Source organism: Stigmatopora nigra, chromosome 4 (genome assembly GCF_051989575.1).
Source record: "Stigmatopora nigra isolate UIUO_SnigA chromosome 4, RoL_Snig_1.1, whole genome shotgun sequence".
In the NCBI taxonomy this organism is placed as follows: Eukaryota; Metazoa; Chordata; class Actinopteri; order Syngnathiformes; family Syngnathidae; genus Stigmatopora; species Stigmatopora nigra.
The window spans coordinates 18,809,086-18,832,502 of record NC_135511.1 but is presented as its reverse complement, the minus strand read 5'-3'; the positions used below and the strand labels follow the sequence as shown (position 1 = coordinate 18,832,502).

The 23,417-nt window shown below is 40.8% G+C and overlaps 3 protein-coding genes across 5 annotated transcripts; 2 read left to right on the top strand and 1 right to left on the bottom strand.

Moving 5' to 3' along the window:
* Positions 1–357: 357 nt before the first annotated feature.
* Positions 358–9,417, bottom strand: prkg1l (protein kinase cGMP-dependent 1, like). The gene is made up of 19 exons (XM_077715021.1): positions 9,036–9,417; positions 8,835–8,949; positions 7,987–8,153; positions 7,652–7,765; positions 5,136–5,241; positions 4,972–5,035; positions 4,787–4,864; positions 4,158–4,249; positions 4,026–4,091; positions 3,865–3,942; positions 3,320–3,428; positions 3,115–3,254; positions 2,409–2,498; positions 2,183–2,324; positions 1,945–2,108; positions 1,096–1,218; positions 952–1,014; positions 616–682; positions 358–553 (listed from the first exon to the last, which is right to left on the bottom strand). Exons 1-19 carry the CDS (start codon positions 9,229–9,231, stop codon positions 467–469), a joined length of 2,061 nt encoding a protein of 686 aa, XP_077571147.1. The 5' UTR covers positions 9,232–9,417; the 3' UTR covers positions 358–466.
* Positions 9,418–9,930: 513 nt separating this feature from the next.
* ubl4a (ubiquitin like 4A) lies at positions 9,931–12,222 on the top strand. The gene is made up of 4 exons (XM_077715313.1): positions 9,931–10,120; positions 10,839–10,944; positions 11,021–11,229; positions 11,721–12,222. Exons 1-4 carry the CDS (start codon positions 10,073–10,075, stop codon positions 11,829–11,831), a joined length of 474 nt encoding a protein of 157 aa, XP_077571439.1. The 5' UTR covers positions 9,931–10,072; the 3' UTR covers positions 11,832–12,222.
* A 162-nt stretch (positions 12,223–12,384) lies between these two features.
* Positions 12,385–18,776, top strand: LOC144195580 (dynamin-1-like protein). Of its 3 annotated transcripts, none has more exons than XM_077715310.1 (18): positions 12,385–12,538; positions 12,909–13,033; positions 13,612–13,753; positions 13,867–13,905; positions 14,056–14,102; positions 14,188–14,259; positions 14,347–14,433; positions 14,502–14,664; positions 15,197–15,317; positions 15,388–15,726; positions 16,143–16,263; positions 16,334–16,489; positions 16,918–17,007; positions 17,088–17,186; positions 17,310–17,417; positions 17,875–17,984; positions 18,103–18,262; positions 18,340–18,776. In XM_077715310.1, exons 2-18 carry the CDS (start codon positions 12,932–12,934, stop codon positions 18,394–18,396), a joined length of 2,013 nt encoding a protein of 670 aa, XP_077571436.1. In that variant the 5' UTR covers positions 12,385–12,538; positions 12,909–12,931; the 3' UTR covers positions 18,397–18,776. The 3 variants fall into 3 exon arrangements, with proteins under 3 accessions (XP_077571436.1, XP_077571438.1, XP_077571437.1); XM_077715311.1 differs by lacking the exon at positions 12,385–12,538 and adding an exon at positions 12,543–12,687; XM_077715312.1 differs by lacking the exon at positions 13,867–13,905.
* Positions 18,777–23,417: the final 4,641 nt, after the last annotated feature.

Genomic DNA, 23,417 nt, shown 5'->3' with positions numbered 1-23,417 from the left:
ACTGGTTCCTGTTAGGCTTTCAAAATAAAAGCCCAGCACGCTTTTTAAAATGTATTGAAATAGCAATAAAGCGGCCAGCAAGGGGACTAAATGAATGTCAGTCATTTGTAACTTCATGAAAAATGCTAATTATTCTTTTCAATTGTCATTTTTGGTCAATGATGGACATGTAAAATACGATTTCGAAAAAGGACACTTCCTGTACGGTTTTTCAATTTTCGCTTGACAGCAGGATGCAGCCAAATCCTGTCGTCAGCGTCATATTTTGGAGAACAATCCCAATTAAAATGTCAGATATTGAGAGAAAGCTATTTATTGAATCACTAAATCACATGTTGTTGTTTCCACATACAAAATAATGTTACACAACATCTGCTGATAATATCAAATATACTAAATAGAAGAAGCTATGACAGGCAGCGAGTGAATTTGCAATGTCGACAAAGGTCAAAATGAAGTTTCTCCATCAGAAGTCTTCCCAAATTTCACATTGTTCCTCTGGGTTTACGGCATAATGGCCGTATTTCCCGCTGTTGTTCCAAACGTGTTGAACCTGGAAGAGACAAACAATGAGTACTTGTTTAACGTGATCACTTTAAAAGCCGGAACGCTTACTTTTGGGCAGAATGGTGGATTTAGGGTTCTTCTACTTAGTCCATCCCAGTTGAATCCTTCAAACCATCTGATGAAAGACATTGTAAAATCTATAAATAAATATATAAAAATATTTTCGGGTTTCCAATTTTACATGTTTTCCATTACTAAGAAAAAAAGTTCAAATAAACTGTTTTATATCTATCAAAAACTGAATATTTAGGGCTTTGGATCCAGTTCTTATAAACAGATTAAACAAAAAAATGTAAATATTCTATGTATCTTGCACTAACTCCTACTAAATCCGCCCCTGGAGTGATGAAAGCCATCCCACTAACTCCGCCCCCTGTGTCTTACTTGTGCTTTCGAATGTCCTTGACCCCATTTCTTCCGCTCCCCAGCCTCTCGGAGGGACGGCGCCTTGGCAACGGAGAAGACATGAAAATTATTATCTGTTTGGAGTTGCGTCATTGGCGGCGCCGACCCTCCCGCTCCCCCCACCTGCACAATTCCTTGATGAGGTCGGAGGCGGCCCCGCCCACGGCCTTGGGAAAATCCACGTCATCCATGCCGGCAGAACTCTGGCTCACGAGCCTCATCGGGTCCGCGCTGTCGAACGGCAGCCTGGACAAACGGACATTTTTTTCCCCACATCCATCATGAGTCTAAACTTGCGGTAGCACGACACACAATCCCTTCTGTGTAAAAACGTTGGGTGGTGATCTGCCACCTACTGGCTGACTGAAGGTAAGTGGTTGTGATTGTGTTTGTGATTGTGATTGTGATTGTGATTGTGTTTGTGATTGTGATTGTGTTTGTGTTTGTGTTTGTGTTTGTGATTGTGTTTGTGATTGTGTTTGTGATTGTGTTTGTGATTGTGTTTGTGATTGTGTTTGTGATTGTGATTGTGTTTGTGTTTGTGTTTGTGATTGTGTTTGTGATTGTGTTTGTGATTGTGTTTGTGATTGTGTTTGTGATTGTGTTTGTGATTGTGTTTGTGATTGTGTTTGTGATTGTGTTTGTGATTGTGTTTGTGATTGTGTTTGTGTTTGTGATTGTGTTTGTGATTGTGATTGTGATTGTGATTGTGATTGTGTTTGTGTTTGTGTTTGTGATTGTTTGTGATTGTAAGTGTGAGTGTGATTGTGTTTGTTTTTGTGATTGTTTTTGTGATTATGTTTGTTTTTGTGATTGTGTTTGTTTTTGTGATTGTGATTGTGATTAAAATAAACAGGAAATTATCAGGAATTTCCCCCAAAACAAACATGAAGTGACTCCAAATCAACAGGAAATTCCTGGCATATGAATAAATACAGTCTTCAATAGCATTTGTCTCGACAAAAAACTCACGTGCCAGTCAGGAGCTCAAACACAAGCACCCCCAAAGACCAAAAGTCCGCGGCTACACCATGACCTTGATTGGAGAAGACTTCCGGCGCCATGTAGCCCAAAGTCCCACAAAAAGTGTACGTCTTCTTCCCCACCTCAATCTTCTTCAAACATTTGGATCCCGCCTAGTGGACAACAAAAACAATCACGGTCAGCGTTTCTAGGCCAGGCGAATCGGGGTTCCAATCCCGACCCTTACCAGCTTGCCGTACCCCCGTTCATCCAGCAGGACGTTCTCGGGCTTGACGTCTCTGTAGACCACATTTCGAGCGTGAAGGAAACTCAAGGCCTGCGTGACGCAAGCCGCCAGGAACTTGGCGGCGCTCTCGTCCAGACGGATTCTGCGGAGCGGAGCGGTACGCCGAGGCGCGGGGGTGACTTCGGAGGTCACGCTCGTCGTCCACCGTGAAAGGAAAGACGTATACTTGTCTTTAAGGCAGCCGTGGAGATCGCCATGGAGACAAGCCTCCGTCAACATGAAGAGCCGCTCGGCGTCGCGGAAGGTTCCGTGCAACCTTGGAACCACAAAAGGGACGCTTTTTTCTTTATTTATTTCTTTTTAATACAACCACATTTTGCAGTGAATTTCAAATAATTGTTTTTTTTTGTCCACAAAGCTAAACTCAAACAACTTTCATTTTGTGGCTTTTTTTCCTAAAAGCAATTTTTTTTCTAAGCTTTTATCATGTGTCAACGTGGCGGCCCGGGGGCCAAATCTGGCCCGCCGGATCATTTTTTGCGGCCCGGGAAAGTCAATCATGAGTGCCGACTTTCTGTTTTAGGATCAAATTTAAACGAAGAGTATGGATGGATATTAAATTTCCTGATTTTCCTCCTTTTAATCAATAATTGTCACTTTTTAATCCATTTTTTTGTGTTTTTAGTTCAAAAATTATTTTGTAAAATCTAAAAATATATTTTAAAAAGTCCGACACCCTTGCTGTACGCCATATAACAACTTTAGTATGGTAATTTTTTAAGTACATTTTTTCAAAAAATCAAAAAATATACATAATATAAAAAAAATAAAATTTCAAAAATTCCGTACTGGCCCTTTAAAAAGTTTACTAACTACCAAAACGCATCCACTAAGCTGTGTTAACAAAACCACATCCCAAAAATTGTCCTCACCTGACGAGGAACGGGCAGGATGATTCCATGAGAACATTGCGCTCTCTCAAAACATTCTCTCGTAGGTTGTTTTGGAGAATGGCCTTCTTGTCCACGACCTTCATGGCAAAAACCGTCTTGCTGTTCTTTTTGTGTCGCACCTAGAAAAGCAAGATGGAAGCATCAGGCGCCAAGCGGCATGAGGCAGGAAGGTCGGCAAGCTCACCAGGTCGGCGTGTCCGAAGGTCCCCGCCCCCAAAGTGCCGACGATCTGGAAATCGCTCAAGATGGAGGATGAGAGGAACAGAGTGGCAATGGCGTCCTTTTCTTCAGACCTGCTCGCCAGTCCAACAAAGTAAGGGTGTTTTTCAATTAGGGTCACATGAAAGACTTTCCATGATCGCCATCCATTTTCTCGGTCCCAGGGGGTGCTGGAGCTGATTCCAGCTCATTACATTACTCGTAGCTAGGGGCAATTTAGCCTAAGTAGCCAATTAGTATTTCTTAGTATTATTTCTTAGTATTATTTCTTAGTATTATTTCTTAGTATTATTTCTTATTAGTATTTATTAGTATTATTTCTTAGTATTATTTCTTATTATCAATTCTTCATTATTATTTATGTATTTATTATTATTATTTGTGCTGATTGAAGGACATTTAATTGTGACTTTAACGAAGGCAACCCGGGAAGATAAACCCGGATTCTGAAGTTCCAATTTTTCTCCTTTTCCGCAGTTTTGGTCAATTGTGGCCAGAACTTGTCCTTACTGGTCTTTGCGTGGCGTGTTTTGACGTCCCTCGGGACTGCTTTCCAAACGCGTCTCCCCAATCACGTCTCGAAAAGTCCTGAAAAACAGAGAAAAAAAATCCACCCGGATGCTTTTGCGGGAATCCGAATTTCCCGGAGCGTTCTCGGTGAAGCCTTTTACTCTCGTCCAATGAGAAGACAGGCCACGTCGCTGGCCGCCATCACGTTCCAGGTGCGTATTTCCTCCCTAAACGAGGAGACAATTGGAATTGTGGGAAAAGCAAGCACGATACGCTAATAGAAGCACTCTTACCCCCACAAAGCTTTTTCCCCGAACCACTTCCTCTCCGAGAGCTGGGAAACGACTCGTTCTTCGTCTCCGGCCTTCTTTTCGGTGACGATGACCTGCAAAAGGTGACCACCATCAAGGCCGGTTTTCGCAAGGTGTAATGGGGGTGACCGCCAAGGGCGCCATCCATTTTTGGGGCGCACATTTTTTTTTTCAAATTATATTCCCAGTTGTCTAGACTATTATCCCTCATTTCCATTTCATTCTTTCTGTAATTATAACTTTCCTCGTGTTCTGGTTGATGATTTTATATAACAGAAGACCAATCTAAAGTTTTAGCTTGAATCCAATTGTCCAAAACACAATTTAATCATAAAAGGGCAAAGGTCAAGTTATATTTGAGTACTGAATTTATATATTTTTTTGGTAAATTCATTTTCTGAACTCTTAATAATCACAAAAGTTTGCTGGGGGTGCTGGAGTCTATCCCAGCTACCCAGCACACCCTGAATTGGTGACCAGTCAATTGAGAAAGATAAAGCACACAATGTATATTTAAGCTAAATAAACTTATATTTGATTGTTTTTTGTTCGCTGCCCTTCTATGGAAATGGATAAAACAGCGTTGACCTTTGACCCCTAACCAGCCCTACCTGGCCTTTGGCAATGATATAAAAAGTGTCCCCGGGGACGCCTTGTCGAACGATGTAGTCGCCTTGAGCGTAGCGAGCCTGCGGAGAGACAAAAAAGACGGAAAAAAACATTTGAAGGTCAGTGGTGGGATTGAAAAATGGCCGCTCGGGGGCTTGTTTACACTCCAACTTAAAAACGTGTGTACCTCTTCCATGAGATCGCACATCTTTAAGATGGCGTCCTTGGGCAAGGACAGTAGAGAGGGAACGCTGGGGGACACACGGAATGGACACGCCTTACCAAATATCAAAACTGTCATTTCAACGTAAAAAAAATGGCCCGTTAGCGAGGTATTTAGCGGCGTTTCACCTGCTCAGCAGCGCCGACGTCCGAGCGAGTCGGTCTCGCGCACTCCGCATGAGTGTCGTCTGGTAACTCTTGCGCTCGATCACCCACAGTTTGCTGTCCAACTGAGCTGAAGACCAAAACGTGACAGAGCCAATCAGGCGGGAGACACCGGACATTTTTGGCTAGCTAATAGCATGCCACCAGGGGCTAAACCGCTAATCACTCACAGCTAGGGACAATTTAGCCTACAATTATCCTAGCATGCATGTTTTTGGGATGTGGGAGGAAAGTGGAGCAGGGAGTCAGGGGGTGCTAGAGCCTAACAAGCATGGGACACAGAATTTTTAGCTAGCTAATCGCAGGCCACAAAGGGCTAAACCGCCAATCACTCACAGCTGGGACTATTTAGCCTACTATTAGCCAAGCATGCATGTTTTTGGGATGTGGGAGTAAAGTGGAGTAGGGTGGCGCGGGGCGCTAGAGCCTAACCGGCAGTGGACACTCAGAATTTTTGGCTAGTTAATCACAGGGCACAGTGAGAAAAACTGCCAATCATAAACAGCTAGGGACAATTTAGCATTTTGGACCAGCTAGCCCAGCTAGCATATTTTTTAAATATGCGTTGGAGTACCCAGAGAAAACCCACGCAAGGAACATGCGAAATTCACAGAGGACGTTCCAAAGCTGGGTTCGAACCCTCGGCCTCAGAACTGTGAGGCCGACAAGCGACCCACTTGTTCACCCGGCCGCCTCAGATATTATTAGTAGATCTTATTCCCTAGACCAGTGTTTTTCAACCTTTTTTGAGCCACGGCACATTTTTTACATTGGAAAAATTTGTGGCACACCACTAACCAAAAATTTTACAAAATGACACTCTGTATAGTATATTTACTACAGCACGGACACTGGACAATGACATCATATTTGCAGAAAACTATTAATAAATGTTAATTTAAAAAAAAAGGATATTGGATAATTTCTCACGGCACACCTGACGATCTCTCACGGCACACTAGTGTGCCACGGCACAGTGGTTGAAAATCACTGCCCTAGACTATAATTAAAGTGTGTGAATGAATAACGACGTTTAAATGACATCCACCGTGACTGGGTTATCCCATTCTTCCAATTTGAAATTCCCATCTTGGTGTATTTCTCCCCGTCAGCATTCGTGGCTTTTCTACGGTAACATTTCCCCGGCAGACGTTTTACCGGCGCGCCGTGTTTAGATTAGATTGCGGCGTTATGCTAATGTGATCTTCCCAAAGGTGACATTTCGTTCCATCTGTCCAGATCGCAAATGGCAGACAAACACTTTTGGCGGCCATGGAATAAAAAGATCTATTAGAGGCGGGTCGGGGATACCCGCCAGATCTTGTCGGGACGTCGCTAGCGATAGCCGGATAAAAAGGACAAACAAGAGTTGCCTTTCAATTTTAGCAAGGCTGAGTTGGGGTCACTGTCATGATATGAAAGCAAATCCCTTTGTCAAATTGCCATTTTGTGTTTTTTTTAGGGGAAATCATGTTTTAGGATCCCGGATACAAGCTGCTGAAATGAGTTTTCCTCCGCAGTGTGTCCAAACTTTGCCTTATAAATAAGGTAAGAAGCATCTCAGAATACAGTCGATGCTTCTCCGGATCGAGAGGAAACAGGTGAGTTGGCTCGGACATATGATTAGGATGTCCCCTAGACGCCTCCCTCTCTTGATAGCTGCCTTAGAGATAAGGTGAGAAGCTCCGAATAGAGTCTGGGCTTCTCTGGATTGAGAGGAGCTGAGTGAGTTGGCTCGGGTATCTGATTAGGATGCCCCCCAGACGCCTCTTTGTTTTGATAGCTACCTTAGAAACAAGGTGAGACGCTCAGAATAGAGTCAGGGCTTCTCTGGATTGAGAGGAGCCAGATGAGTTGGCTCGGGCATATGATTAGGATGCCCCCTAGACGCCTCCCTATTTGGATAGCTTCCTTGGAGATAAGGTAAGACATTTAGAATAGAGTCAGGGCTTCTCTGGATCAAGGGGAGCCAGATGAATTGGCTCGGGTATCTGATTTGGTTGCCCCCTAGTTGCCTCTTCATCTTGATACCTCCCTTAAAGATAAAGTGATAAGTTCAGAATAGATTCAGTGTTTTTCCGGATGGAGAGGAGCCAGATGAGTTGGCTCGGGTAACTGATTAGGATGCCCCCTAGACGCCTCCCTGGTGAGGTGTTCCAGGGACGTCCCACTGGGAGGAGGCCTTGGGAGAAAGATGTCTCCCAGCTGGCCCTGTAATGCCTCGGGAAGAGTCAAATGAAGTGGCTGGGGAGAGGGAAGTCTGGGCAACCCCATTTTGTGACATTATTTTCACCAGAAGAGCTATTGTCCAATCAGCAGCCGCATATTCCCTTTGTGAAAAAGCCCCTCATATTTTGGTCAGCCCATAAATATACAAAGTCATGGAATAATCGATGCAATGACGTGTTGCTAAAAAAAGGCACTATTTCTGGAATAACTAGCCATAAAATATGAAATTATGACCAGGCTGGCCGTCCTACCTGTGACGGTGTAGATTTGTCTGCAGTCGTAGAGCAGCGCCACTTCTCCGAAGACGTCCCCCGCTTCCAAGGTTAGCAATTTGTGTCCATCTTTGGTCACGTCCAGTTTCCCCTCTGCCACAAGTTATCGTGCTTTTAATTCACCAAACGCTATCCAGACGTCGTGATCCGATAACTTGGACGTCTGTATTATTCAATCAAAACTTCAAAAGAAATGAATAAGTTTTAGAAAGCCCATCTTTCATTTACGGAAAATGGCTCCATCGCCCCCAATTTCTAGTCATGTGAAAGGATCTGGGATTGGTCGCCGGGTATTGATGGGTTCCAAGATTTACCTTGCACAACGTAAGCCTGCGATCCAAAAGTCCCTTCCTGGATGACGCAGAAATCGCGGTGAACGGCCACCGGACGAGCGCCGGCCGTCACGGCTTTGGTTTGGTCTTGGTCCAGGTTCCGCAACAGGTCGCTCTTCGAAAAAGCGCATTCCATCAATTTATGACATCTGGGAAAAACACAGGGTAGATCATTTAAGTCACATGTGTCAAAGTGGCGGCCCGGGGGCCAAATATGGCCCGCCGCGTCATTTTGTGAGGCCCGGGAAAGTTCTGTTTTAGGATCAAATTCAAATATAGATGTATATTACATTTCCTAATTTTCCCTTTTTTAAATCAATAATTGTCATTTTTTTAATCATTTTTTCTGTTTTTTTTAGTTCAAAAATCATTTTGTAAAATCTAAAATATATATAAAAAACTAAAATAAACAGTGTTTTAGATCTATAAAAAATGAATATTCAGGGTTTTTAATCCAATTCTTATAATACATAATTGTAATTCTTTAATCAATATTTTCTGTGTTTTTAATTCAAAAATAATTTTGTAATATCTAAAAATATATTTAAAAAAAATCTAAAATAAACATTGTTTTAGATCTATAAAAACGGAATATTCAGGGCTTTTTAATCCAGGTCTTTTAATCCTTTTTTTTTTTTTAAAAAGGAAATATATCTAAAATGGTCAGGCCCACATGAAATCGAATTGTCGAGGTTATCCATTTGTCTATTTAGCCTTGACTGACCCTAGCCGTCCTCCATTGAAATGGAAAAAAAGGACAATTGTTTGTAAAGTTAATTGGAAAATAGCTTTGTGTGTGTGTGTGTGTGTGTGTATGTTTGTACACTCACTCCAGGTTCTTGTCACACGAGGTGTCCAGATTCCCAGAATCGGGAGCAAAGGGTTCGGAAATGATGGTCTTCCTATTAGCGATGCGCAAAAGGTCCTCGCTTTGAGAAGAACAGGCTGCAAAGACAAAAACAAAAAATGCTAAATTCCAGCAAGTGAGTGGAAACGAGCAAAGGTCACCCAATGAAAAAGCTGTCAAATACCGGCCGGAAAAGGTCCCGGCGAGACGGCGGCGGCGGAGGAGGATGCTCGGTATCGATCCAGCTCCTCCTGAAGTCTCCGTATGAGTTCATCCTTGGTGTCCAGTTCCAGTTCCAGCTCGTCAATCAAAGCGTCTCTTTGACGGAGCTCCTCGATTTTTAGCTGCAGGGCGAACTGGAGGTCTCGAAGCGTGCCCATGACCTACTTACTTTCCGCGTGCAACTTGCGCTCCTGTCATGGCGTTTAAGAAAATGAGCGGATTGGAAGTTACGGAGGAAAAATGCCAGCGACATTCGACAGGTGAATGCGGCGGACGTCCTCTGCCAGAGAACGGAAGGATGCTCTCTCCTCTGGGTGTGCGGGTGAGTGTACAGACGTGGCGGTGTGGGGAGGGGGGCCGGACTGAGATGGTAGCGGCCAGTCACGTGATCACAGCGCCGGTCTGGGAGGACGAAATGAGATGAGATGAGAAAAAGAGGGGAGCGGGTCAGATGGGCTTTTCAGAAAAGGATACCATTTTCAGGAGGTAATAAACAATTACGGCCAGGTGGGACATCGTCATTTTGGTCTTTTATTACTCAATGTGGTGTGTCGGAGCTTATCTAGGACCTCATTATGTTCATCATTCGGTGCTGTTTGCCTTGTTTGGAAAGTTTTAGTGTTGTGACATTAAGAAAATAAGATTGGAATGTTGATCTAACTCTTATCAAACATACTTTATTCCAAAACAATGTGCCGCAATAAGGAATGTTACATTTCATTTTAAAAATCATCACGTGCTACGTACAAATAATGTATTCTTTTCCAAATACACATCATTTATACATGTTTTTCTTCAGAATACTGCACGGGCCAATACGTAGTATAGTTTACTAAAGTGGCGTAACAAACCGTGGCCAGCAGAGGGCGCTCCAAGGCAGCGACAGCGCATTGGTCGTTAAAAAAGAAGAAGCCCTAGTCTTCCTTAGCATAGACTAGCTGGGAGATTTTCTTGCCCAATTTCCACCGAAAGTGTCGTTTATTGGTTCATATTTTTAAAATGATTCTTACTGTGAAGCCGTTGCAGGGAAAGGAATGCAGTGTACAAGTAAGTAAAGAAGTATTAGGCTACTGGTGACGTGCCGAGATAAGTAGAACTAACGGCGGCTAACACTGACCGGTATAGCCGCCTAGCCGCTAATCGTTTCAGAAGAGTCCCTTCACAAGTTAAGACGCTTTTTCAAAACGTGACCGATAATTTAAGTAGTGGCGATTTGCTTACTTTTCATAAATACGCAAAATTGTGGTAGTCACCCGTTTACGTCACGATAGTTTATTGGAGAGTTAAAAAAAAGCAAGACAAAGACGCTAGCTAACTCTAGTCAAGTCGGGGCATTTAAATACTTTCTTTCGCAGTTCCAAGTAATTTGTTTGTTTTGTGTGTTCGAGAGATTTAGCAGTAAACGTCCACATTCCAGGGCCATTGACGTCGATAGGTGGCCAAATATTTATTTATTACCTATTTATATATGTCTAAAATGTATTTTCCTGTGTCGGCATTCTCACCCTCTTGCTACTAAAGTTATCTAATCTAATGTAATATAAACTATTCTAGGTTGACAGTGATTATTTGTAATCGAGAGGATTGCCCGACCAATGTTTTGGGGAATATACATGAAACGTAGGGAAAAAAAATTAAGAATGCGTGTACAATAATTAAAAAAAACATTGCAAATGCATTTTTTTTTCATGTTTCATGTCAGAATCTGCTTCAATTTCCCCCAAATTATTGTCATTTGACCTTAATGCACATATTCTTCTATTAGGTGACTGAAGATGAGAAAGTTTCCACTGTGAAAGAGCTCGTGTCCGAACGACTCAACATCCCGGCTAATCAGCAAAGGTTGCTTTATAAGGGAAAAGCGCTATCAGGTATGCTTTTATTAACTTTGCACCCATTCCGTTAACTCGCTTGGTCCTTGACAACGCTCATTGTTTCTCCTTTTAGATGAACACAGACTGAGCGACTACTCCATTGGGCCAGAAGCCAAGTTAAATCTGGTGGTCCGACCCGTGGGAGAGAGGAACGGAGCTTCGGGGACGGCCGGCGGTAGCGGCGTTGCAGCGCGAGGGGGAGTCTGGCAGAGTGTATCTACCATTCTTGCAAAACATTTCAGTCCCGGAGATGCTGCAAAAGTCCACGAACAGCTGATTAAGGTACACATTCGGCCAGTAATTCAATTAACTGCCAAAAAAGTCTATTATGCTGTACTGTAGTACAGGAAAATTATTATCTTTTTACATAACACATTAAAAAAATATAACTTAATATTCATGGTCATTAAAATGCTAAATATTTTCAAAAGTTGTATATTGTAGAAATAGTTACATTGAAATACAGAATGCTTTTTAGTCTCTGGAGTATAATTGCACAAATTACAAAAACAAATCTAATTTATACTCCATGTTTTTTTTTATTTTTTATTTTTTTAAGGATTATGCTGTACTATAGTACAGAAAAATTATATGGATTTTTTACATACCACACCATATAAAAAATATAACTTTTAGTAGTCAAGACAAGTATTCATATAAATATTGTAGATAAGTTACACTGAAATACAGAATGCCTTTTTGTCTCTGGAGTATAATTGCACATATTACAAAAACAACTGTGATTTATACTCCGTTTTTTTTTTTTTTTTTAGGATTACGAACGTTCGCTACGACAACTCAGCTTGGACGACATCGAGCGCTTGGCCGGCAGGCTCCTTCACCCCGAAGTGGACGGCATGGACACTTCAGCGTACATGGACTAAAAGGTGAAGCACCCCCGAAATTTCCCTCGTGATAATCTTTCAAGATGCTGCAAACGTGATGGCGCTTCTAGTGTTGAGTGTATCCGGTCCCCGGGCGAGTTTAAAGACTTCTCGGAGAGAGTTGCTCTTATCTCTCGTTCATGCTTGTGTAACGTCGAGGGACAAAAATGAAAATATTTCAAGACAGAGGCACCATTCATGGAGTTGGTCTTATGTTTTACAGCTCCAGGGAACACAACTTGGTCTCTGGCAATATTTATTTGCAACGTTCGGGTGATGCGTGTTGTTCAGAGACGAGGCAGCGCATTTTCTTTGTTGATAATAAATGCATATGAATTGAATTGTAAATATTCTGTTTATACTTGGATATTAAAAAACGAGATAAGACATGTTTCTGTGTCCTCGTGTGTTTACAAAGACGTATTTCATGTGTAGGTTAATTGCAAACGCATGTTGGGGGCGCGGCTTCACCACACGCCGACCAATCGCATTCTCCCTATGTTTGTATTTCCTGTTTTCCAGCCAATCAGATGAACGAAGAAGACGTAGGCATCCGCCTATCGACGCCCAACTGCTTTACCGCTCGCTAGCCGACTTTGGTTGACGTTTCGAGGCAAAACACGAATATATTTACTCTGTGTGTGCTCCCCTACGAACCATGACGGATAAACACGACGGATGAGAAGGGATATTGACGTTATACGACAGTAAGTCAACGACCAGCTTGTTTATTACCGCGGCTAGCCGCAATGCTAACATTCACACACTTCCTGTATTCGGCGGGCAGCTAGCTAACGTTCGTAGGCCTTTTACCGTCATATTTGGTGGAATAATAGCAATGTCATATTGACGTTGGGTGAGTTTCCGTATTGCTGAAACCGCCTGACATGTTTTTAATGCAAAAAAAATGAAGGTATAGCGTTTCTTATCTTCCGTGTGTTGGGTCTGGTTTGTGGGCAGGGCGTTTCGTGTGAGGCTCTCATCAGCACCACTTCCCCTTCCGCCATCAATTCTTGCTTGCCTTCACTCATGCGCGTTTTGCTTGCTTTCGGAAGTCTAATTTTCCTCCCCTTCCAGCACAGTGAGTCCGGACCGGCAAGATGGAGACCCTGATTCCCACCATCAACCGTTTGCAAGAGGTTTTCCTCACCGTGGGTGCGGAAATCATTCACTTGCCCCAGATCGTCGTGGTTGGATCTCAGGTTTGTTGCTACTAACATTATTCCTCCATAAATCTACTTACGAAACTAATTGATTCTGTAACGTTTTTTTGCAACTAGGGCAGTACTTTATATGTACTGTACTTTATATGTAAATTCTGTCATTTGTCCTAAAAAAACTACCAACAAAATCCTTTAATAATGATCAAAGTGTCCTAATGTACGAAATATGAGAGAAACAGACAAAAATGTAATAAAATGTTAAGAATGGAATTTATTAATGTATTAAAATGAATACCAAAAATATTTTCTATTCGTGCAGTAGGGAGGAAGCTAACGTTAGCATACAAACATCTAAACAACTTCAAATTGAATTGAATGCCTTTATTGTTATTATAAAAGTATAGTGAGATTTAAAAATAACGGATACAAGAAATGCATTTACCTTCAGGGGGATCTTTTTTCTAATTGATTCATATGTTGAGGCATGTCAATGGGTTTCGTAATATTAAAATTACAAATGGTGAGTAAAAGTATGACTGTAGTACTTTCAATTAATGACTGGTTGGGTGTTGCTGGTGAAGTGTCACTATGGCATGTCTGACTTTTTGTCCTATCAGAGTAGCGGCAAGAGTTCGGTTTTGGAGAGCCTGGTCGGACGGGATTTCTTGCCCCGGGGCTCCGGGATCGTCACCCGACGACCGCTGGTTCTGCAGCTCGTTAACGTAGCGCCTCCAGAGGAGCGACTCAAGACGGAAAATGGTCTCAAATAAGACATTTTGATTTTAACTTGTTACTCTTTGAGACTTCTTTTTTAAAGGCCTTGACTAACATGTTCTTTTTCACTCTTCTTTTTTTAACATCACGCTTTTTAGGAAATGGAGTTAAGCAAACTGCACAAAACAACTATGCAGGTCTCTGCTAATTTTTCTATGCATGTCTTATTTCTACTTTTTCTTACTTCTGCTTTCAGTACATTGATATATTGCATTTTTTCTCTAGTACAATAGAAATAATGTGAGTATTTCCAAACTATGAATTTAATTCAATTTTGGTCTGGTTAGGTGTCAAAGCTGAAGAGTGGGGAACATTTTTGCACTGCAAGAATCAGGTAAACTGACCATAAAATTACATTCCAGTTGTTCTTATCTATGTGTTACTCTATTTATTAATTTAATTATTTTTGTTTTTACCAGGTTTTCACCGATTTTGGTGAAATCCGTCGAGAAATTGAAGCCGAGACAGAACGTTCTTCTGGCAACAACAAAGTAAGGCTACAACAAATGCACTTTAAAAAGTATTTTTAAACCTGTACTTTTTTTATATAATACATATGTTTTTCTAAACTCCATCAGGGAATTACTCCTGAGCCCATACACCTCAAGATTTTCTCTCCCAAAGTCCTGAATTTGACCCTAGTGGATTTACCGGGCATCACCAAAGTAAAGCCATTCGTCGAAACGCAAGAGCACGCCGCCGCCATTAATGTCGTTCGCTCGCCGTGAATCAGGTCCCCGTCGGCGACCAGCCCGAGGACATCGAGTCACAAGTACAGGAGATGATCTGGTCATTTATCTCCAATCCGAACTCGCTGATCCTGGCCGTGTCCGCCGCCAACTCGGATTTGGCCACCTCGGACGCCCTGAAACTGGCTCGCGAGGTCGACCCGGACGGTGAGAAATGTCAAATTTTTTCTTTTTCTTCTTTTTCGTTGCTAATTGGCTTACACAATGTATGCGTCGCTGTTGTTTTATGAAGGGTTTTGTTGTTCCCCCTCGAGATCCTCACGCAAACTATTTTTTTCCCATTTCCGCCTAATGAATCAGAATTTTTTTCCCTTTTCCACCCAATTAATCCAATTTATTTCCCTTTTCCGCTTAATGAATCTGATTTTTTTCCCAATGAATCTGATTTTTGTCCCTTTTCCACCTAATGAATCTATTTTTTTCCCTTTTCCACCCAATCAATCTGAGTTTAATTCCCTTTTCCGCCTAATGAATCAGATTTTTTTGTCCCTTTTCCACTTAATAAATCAGTTTTTTTCCCTTTTCCGCCCAATGAATCTATTTTTTCCCTTTTCCATCTAATACATCAGTTTATTTCCCTTTTCCGCCCAATGAATCAGATTTTTTTTTCCTTTTCCATCTAATGAATCAGATATTTTTGTCTCCGTTCCTCACGCGCCATTCCGTTCTGGCACACCAGGTCGAAGAACCCTGCTGGTGGTCAGCAAGCTGGACCTGATGGACGCCGGGACCGACGCCCTGGAGGTGCTCCTGGGTCGCGTCATTCCCATCAGGCTAGGGATCATCGGGGTGGTCAACAGGTTTGTTTAACCGGGCCGTCGCTTCCCGATTTCTCGGCCCTATTCCGACCCGACGGATCCACCCCGGCAGGAGCCAACACGACATCAACACTCAGAAGAGCATGGGCGACTGCGTGAAGGACGAGCAGGCCTTCTTGCAGCGGCAGTACCCGTCGCTGGCCTCCCGCGCCGGCTCTCGCCACCTGGGCAAAACGCTGAGCCGGCTACTCATGCACCACATCCGCGAGTGTCTCCCGGAGCTGAAGACGAGGGTGACGGTGCTCAGCGCTCAGTACCAGGCGCGGCTCAACGGCTACGGGCAGCCGGTGGAGGACCACAGCGCCACCTTGCTGCAGATCGTCACCAAGTTCGCCAGCGATTACTGCAACACCATCGAGGGAACGGCGCGCTACATTCAAACCTCTGAGCTGTGAGTAAAATCGGATTTACGTCAAAACTGTTCAATCAAAAATGAGCAAGTTGCAACTGATCCAAGATGGCGGCGCGGACGGGTGCAGCGGCTCAATGCTCTCCAGTTTGGTGTTTTGTTTACTCAATCTTATCATTATTTACGTACATCTGCGAGTCAACTATTAGTTTTTTTACAGTAGCACCATCAATTTCATTATTTTCAGCTGTGTATGATGACAATTAAGGATTTAGATTAAAAAAAACAGAAAAAAAATGTAAATTAGTCCCGGCACATGATATTTTTCCACCATTTTTTCCAGCGTGTATCTATATAAACGTGTGTATGTGTATATAGTCGTACATAGTACAGTTGAACCTACGGACTTACGAAATGACTTGGTTTTATAACTTGAATTATTGAACCCCCTCTGGTAGGTGCGGCGGCGCTCGCATCTGTTACATCTTCCACGAAACCTTTGGCCGCACCCTCCAGTCCATCGACCCCCTGGGAGGACTCTCCGAACTGGATATCCTGACGGCCATTCGTAACGCCACCGTAGGTTTCCTTCCTTGCGGTATTTGAGTCAGACGGGGGCCATCTTTAATGAGCGTTTTTTTCTCCCCAGGGACCCCGACCGGCACTCTTTGTCCCGGAGGTGTCTTTCGAGTTGCTGGTCAAGCGACAAATCAAGCGTCTGGAGGAGCCCAGTTTGCGCTGCGTGGAGTTGGTCCACGAGGAGTTGCAGAGGATTATTCAACACTGCTCCTCATACAGCACACAGGTAATGGAAACGGGCTGCCGGGTACTTAGATAAGATGAAAATGTATTCATTTACTCCATACTCTGGGGAAAACTGACACAGGAAAAGACATTGTAGACCTAGATAGAATAGATAAATAAGTTATTTGCGGCTCCAGAGCTGTGTTTGGCTCTCTCCGGGGTTCCCTTTTCAGAAAACTTTGAATTTTGAAAGGTCCATCTTAAGATCTTCGGATTCTAAATTGCAAAGGATTGTGGGAATTTGAGTTTTGAGACAGTTTAAGCGGTAAAAACAATAAATTATGATAATGATGTCCTCTTGAAATTGTATTCAATTGTTGCAACCTTAAGAAACCATAATAATATAATAATATTGATAATAACCAGGTATCTTCTGGAGCGCTCCCTGACTTTGAAAATCAAATTTTTGACGAGTTGATGTTTTTTTAGGAACTTCTCAGATTTCCCAAACTGCACGATTCCATCGTGGAAGTGGTGACCGGTCTCCTGCGAAAACGCCTGCCAATCGCCAATGAAATGGTACTTCCCTTTCTTTTTTTTTTATCATCATTCATAATGGACCATCCCGTCTTGTTGATGGCCGCCATTTTTTTTTCCAGGTGCATAATTTAGTAGCAATCGAGCTGGCTTACATCAATACCAAGCATCCGGACTTCACGGACGCGGCGCAAGTTTCCGCCTCCGTCAACAGTCAGCAGGTCTGTCAAAATGTCTGCTTTATTCATATTCATTTATCTGCGCTAAATATCCTACAAATTAAATAAAAACGTCCCTATTTATTATTGCTGACAAAGCTCCGCCTACCTTCCCGTTTTAATCAGGAGACCGGAGACTCCAACAAGCGCTGGAAGAACGAGAAGGCCGCCGAGGAGAAAGCCGCGGGATTGGCCAGTCCCGCCAAAGGCCAGCCCATTAACCTTCTGGACACGGTCAGTCGCCGAAAACTGGACTCCGGCACCCTTCAAAGTCTCATTATTGCCACTTTTTCAAATAGTATTCAAAAGGACACTCACATAGACCCATAATCATTGAAATCCATTCATTTTTCATACCACTTATAATTACTTAGGGTTGATTTTGGGAGGTGCTGGAGCCTATCCTCGCCAACTATAATCAGCAGCCTCAATTGTTTGCTAGCCAATTGCAGGGCACAAGTAGACGAGGCATATACAAACATAGCTCCGGATAGTTTAGTGTACAATTAGCCTATTTAGCATGTTTTGAGATGTGTTATTACCCAGAGAAAAACCACGCAAACCCGCAGCGGAAAAATTAATATACGTGAGAGTTTTGCTTCTGCATCGTTGTAGTATTAAAAATGAATACTCGTGGTGTTTCCTGACAGTTGAAATGTATATGTACCTTACTTTATCTTTTATTTTGAAGGCGGTGACGGTGTCTCGCAAGCTGACTTCCAAAGAACAACGGGACTGCGAGGTCATCCAACGCCTCATCAAGTCTTACTTCCTCATCGTCCGCAAGACCATCCAAGACAGGTTTGATTTACTTCATAAAGTTTGAATATTTTCATGGAAATATGGAAGATTTTAGCCAAACCAAAATGCAAAATGTCTGCCACACGTTAACCAATTGCGTTCCTTGGCGTGTTTGCAGCGTCCCTAAGACCGTCATGCACTTCCTGGTCAACTTTGTCAAAGAGCACCTTCAGAGTGAGCTAGTGGGTCAACTGTACAAGCAGACACTGCTCCAGGATCTGCTCGTGGAGTCGCAGGACACGGCGCAACAGAGGACGGAGGTGGCCCTCATGCTTCAGGTAGCTCCGCCTCCTCATCCTCCTGTCCAAAATGCCTTTCTTAAACTCATTTTTTCATTTTTTTTGTTGAATTACAGGCACTCAAGAAGGCCAATAACATCATTTCGGAGATCAGAGAAACACATCTGTGGTAGCTGAAAGAAAACTGCCATTTGAACTGAAGTGTGTTTTCTTTCTTGTGGACTTGAGAAGAATCCTGTGGGAAAGACCAAGACCCCCTTCAGTCCTCACTCAGGCCACTTTGCCGTCCACTTGAACTTTGTCATCATGTGACCTTCTCAATCCGATGATGGCCCTCCAGTTCGAAGAAGCGACACTTAGAGGTAAAATGTCGTACCATCATCGTCCTCGCCATCCATCTTGGCTTTGTCGTCTGACCAAAATGTTCCATTTCTTGTCCAAAATCCAAACGTGATCGTTAATCCATCTCGTTGAAGATAGTTTAAGAAGAAATGCACTTGTATCTTAACAGATTTTGTATAATATTTTATCTGTGTCCGGTCGTTTGGACGTTTGGTCGCCCGGACGTTTGGTCGCCCGGACGTTTGGTCGCCCGGACGTTTGGTCGCCCGGACGTTTGGTCGCCCGGACGTTTGGTCGCCCGGACGTTTGGTCGCCCGGACGTTTGGTCGCCCGGACGTTTGGTCGCCCGGACGTTTGGTCGCCGGAGAGTTTGCTGTTGAAACCAGCTCTCAAAATTATATTCATGAGAGTTTAATATCTAAATATCTACTGTTTTCAACAGTACTTAGATATTAAACTCTCATGAATATAATTTTGACAGCTGGTTTCAACAGTAAACTCTGTCACCATTTGGCCGGCCACCAAACGTCCGAACACCTATTTTATCTTATCACTTGGTATGTGTTCGTTTTGGCGCGCGTCGAAGTTGGCGTTTCCAAGAAGTGCTTGTCCAGATTGAAGGAGTTGTGTAACATTTTGCTGGATACCATCAAAACACAAGTCAATATTACATTGAAGTCATTATCTTGCCTTGACGCACAATTCTGACCGATGCTATTTTATTCTTCTCCTCCTTCAATTTTAAAGGCTTGCGGATGGATCAAAGTCAAAGTGAAAATGCGGGTGACGTTTGGTGTTTTGGTCACCTTTTTTATTGGCCCTTTTTTGGGTGGACCTTCCCAAAAACGACTTTTCGCAGCCAGGTTAAATGATATCATTGTTTCAAAAACAAAAACGTCTCTCATTGCGTAAGTCGATTTTATTCATTTCCTTTTTATTAAGGCCACATGACGGTCCTGGGTTCAAATCCAGGTGGGTCCACTTGTGTTGGAGTTTGCATGTTCTCCCCAGCCATGTGTGGGTTTTCTCCAAGTATTCCAATTTCCTCCCACATTCCAAAGAAATGCCTGGTAGGCTGTTTTTCTTGCTTTTTACCACCTGGTTTTTCCACTTTGACTTTGTCATGTAGCATTTTTACACTTAATACTTGTTTAAGATGGCGTATTTCCTGGCATATAGGCCGTATTTGTCAGTGAAAATAATCGAGGGTACGGCTTATATGGGCACAAATTCTATGAACGATAAACATCATTTATTTTAAATACGCAGATGCGGCTTATATGCCAGAAAATACGCTACATTCAAATAGCATCTTCTTTTAAATCAGGGATATTGTCAACAACTGTATTTTTTTTTTTGCATGCACTGAGTTTTTCTGTTGGGAACGAATGTGTATTTTGTATTATTTAAGTGTAAATTATTCACAATTTGTGGACTGCCTCTGAGTTCTTGCCTGCCAATATTTGTGATAAATGTTTAAACTTCAAACAAGGACATGCTCTGACTCCTTTTTTTTCTCTTCCCATAAAGTTAGGAGAGTAATTGCAAAGGCTAATATAAAGAAACATTAGCCATTTCTGTGCTCTGACGTTGCTACGGAAACAGCCGAATCCGTAATTAATGTAGATGTTATTAAATGGACCGACTACTTTCATTTCAAGAGAACTTAAACGATACTTTGATTGCAACAAATGCCTTACTATTCATGGTTGTTGTTTTTTTAAAGAAAGCCTTACTATACCATGTCGTTTTTTTTAACAAAAAAAGCCTTACTATACTATGTCGTTTTTTTAACAAAAAAAGCCTTACTATAACAAAACGACATAGTATAGTAAGGCTTTTTTGTTAAAAAAAAAAAACGACATAGTATAGTAAGGCTTTTTTGTTAAAAAAAAACGACATAGTATAGTAAGGCTTTTTTTCTTAAAAAAACGACATAGTATAGTAAGGCTTTTTTTCTTAAAAAACGACATAGTATAGTAAGGCTTTTTTTCTTAAAAAACGACATAGTATAGTAAGGCTTTTTTTCTTAAAAACGACATAGTATAGTAAGGCTTTTTTTGTTAAAAAAACGACAGTATATTAAGGCTGTTTTTGTTAAAAAACGACATAGTATAGTAAGGCTTTTTTCTTTAAAAAACGACATAGTATAGTAAGGCTTTTTTTGTTAAAAAAACGACATAGTATAGTAAGGCTTTTTTCTTTAAAAAACGACATAGTATAGTAAGACTTTTTTTGTTAAAAAAACGACATAGTATAGTAAGGCTTTTTTTCTTAAAAAACGACATAGTATAGTAAGGCTTTTTTTCTTAAAAAACGACATAGTATAGTAAGGCTTTTTTTCTTAAAAAAAAACGACATAGTATAGTAAGGCTTTTTTCTTAAAAAAATGACATAGTATAGTAAGGCTTTTTTTTGTTAAAAAACGACATAGTATAGTAAGGCTTTTTTTCTTAAAAACGACATAGTATAGTAAGGCTTTTTTTGTTAAAAAAACGACAGTATATTAAGGCTGTTTTTGTTAAAAAACGACATAGTATAGTAAGGCTTTTTTCTTAAAAAAATGACATAGTATAGTAAGGCTTTTTTTTGTTAAAAAACGACATAGTATAGTAAGGCTTTTTTTCTTAAAAACGACATAGTATAGTAAGGCTTTTTTTGTTAAAAAAACGACAGTATATTAAGGCTGTTTTTGTTAAAAAACGACATAGTATAGTAAGGCTTTTTTCTTAAAAAAATGACATAGTATAGTAAGGCTTTTTTTTGTTAAAAAACGACATAGTATAGTAAGGCTTTTTTTCTTAAAAAACGACATAGTATAGTAAGGCTTTTTTTGTTAAAAAAAACGACATAGTATAGTAAGGCTTTTTTTGTTAAAAAAAACGACATAGTATAGTAAGGCTTTTTTTGTTAAAAAAACGACATAGTATAGTAAGGCTTTTTTTTATTAAAAAAACGACATAGTATAGTAAGGCTTTTTTTTTTAAAAACGACATAGTATAGTAAGGCTTTTTTTCTTAAAAAACGACATAGTATAGTAAGGCTTTTTTTGTTAAAAAACGACATAGTATAGTAAGGCTTTTTTTGTTAAAAAAACGACATAGTATAGTAAGGATTTTTTGTTAAAAAACGACATAGTATAGTAAGGCTTTTTTTGTTAGAAAAAACGACATAGTATAGTAAGCCTTTTTTTTGTTAAAAAACGACATAGTATAGTCAGGCTTTTTTTGTTAAAAAAATGACATAGTATAGTAAGGCTTTTTTTGTTAAAAAAACGACATAGTATAGTAAGGCTTTTTTTGTTAAAAAAAACGACATAGTATAGTAAGGCTTTTTTTGTTAAAAAACGACATAGTATAGTAAGGCTTTTTTTGTTAAAAAAACGACATAGTATAGTAAGGCTTTTTTTCTTAAAAAACGACATAGTATAGTAAGGCTTTTTTTTATTGAAAAACGACATAGTATGGTAAGGCTTTTTTTCTTAAAAAAACGACATAGTATAGTAAGGCTTTTTTGTTAAAAAACGACATAGTATAGTAAGGCTTTTTTTGTTAAAAAACGACATAGTATAGCATGGCTTTTTTTGTTAAAAAAAACGCCTTACTATACTATGTCGTTTTTTAACAAAAAAAGCCTTACTATACTATGTTGTTTTTTTTACGAAAAAAAGCCTTACTATACTATGTCGTTTTTTTTAACAAAAAAAGCCTTACTATACTATGTCGTTTTTTTAACAAAAAAAGCCTTACTATACTATGTCGTTTTTTTAACAAAAAAAGCCTGACTATACTATGTCGTTTTTTAACAAAAAAAAGGCTTACTATACTATGTCGTTTTTTCTAACAAAAAAAGCCTTACTATACTATGTCGTTTTTTAACAAAAAATCCTTACTATACTATGTCGTTTTTTTAACAAAAAAAGCCTTACTATACTATGTCGTTTTTTTAACAAAAAAAGCCTTACTATACTATGTCGTTTTTTAAACAAAAAAAGCCTTACTATACTATGTCGTTTTTTTTAACAAAAAAAGCCTTACTATACTATGTCGTTTTTTTTTAACAAAAAAGCCTTACTATACTATGTCGTTTTTTAAGAAAAAAAGCCTTACTATACTATGTCGTTTTTTTAACAAAAAAGTCTTACTATACTATGTCGTTTTTTAAGAAAAAAAAAGCCTTACGTCGTTTTTTTAACAAAAAAAGCCTTAGTATACTATGTTGTTTTTTTGTCCAAAAAAACCTGAGAGTGAAATTAGACAAAACAACAAATACTACTACTGAACTCTGTAGAGTGGTGGCTCAGTGGATAAGTCATCAGTCTTCCACCTCTGTGGTACTGGGTTCAATTCCCAGTGCCGGCAAAGATTTTCCAAATATTCAGTTAAAAGAATAAGTTAAAATGCCTAAGTGTTTAACTTAATAAGTCTTCAACGGTGGATGAAGCATTTTGTCCAAAAAATGACTAAGTGTTTCACCCGGTTTCCTTGGATGAAACGTTTCAACACCTATGTATAAGTGGGGCACGAGTTGGTGTTGTGGGTTGCACACTCGCCTTTGCACCGAGAGAACGTGAGTTCGCTTCCCGGTGTCGGCGGTTCACTGACCAAGCAAGCGGTCGAGGGTCGGCCGAAGGCCGACCCGAGAACGCCTTTCGCACATACAGGTCCATCAAGTGTCTTCCGAACTGCCGAAGGCAGTTCGGAATATAACCTTTTACTGAAAAGTATGACTAAGTGTTTAATATAAATTAAAAAGTTTTTTCTTTTTTTTCTTCTTATTCCATTTACTCACCTACATGGTTTGGTGATCAACCAAATGTCGACAGCGGGAAGCGAACCCAGGTCTCCCACAC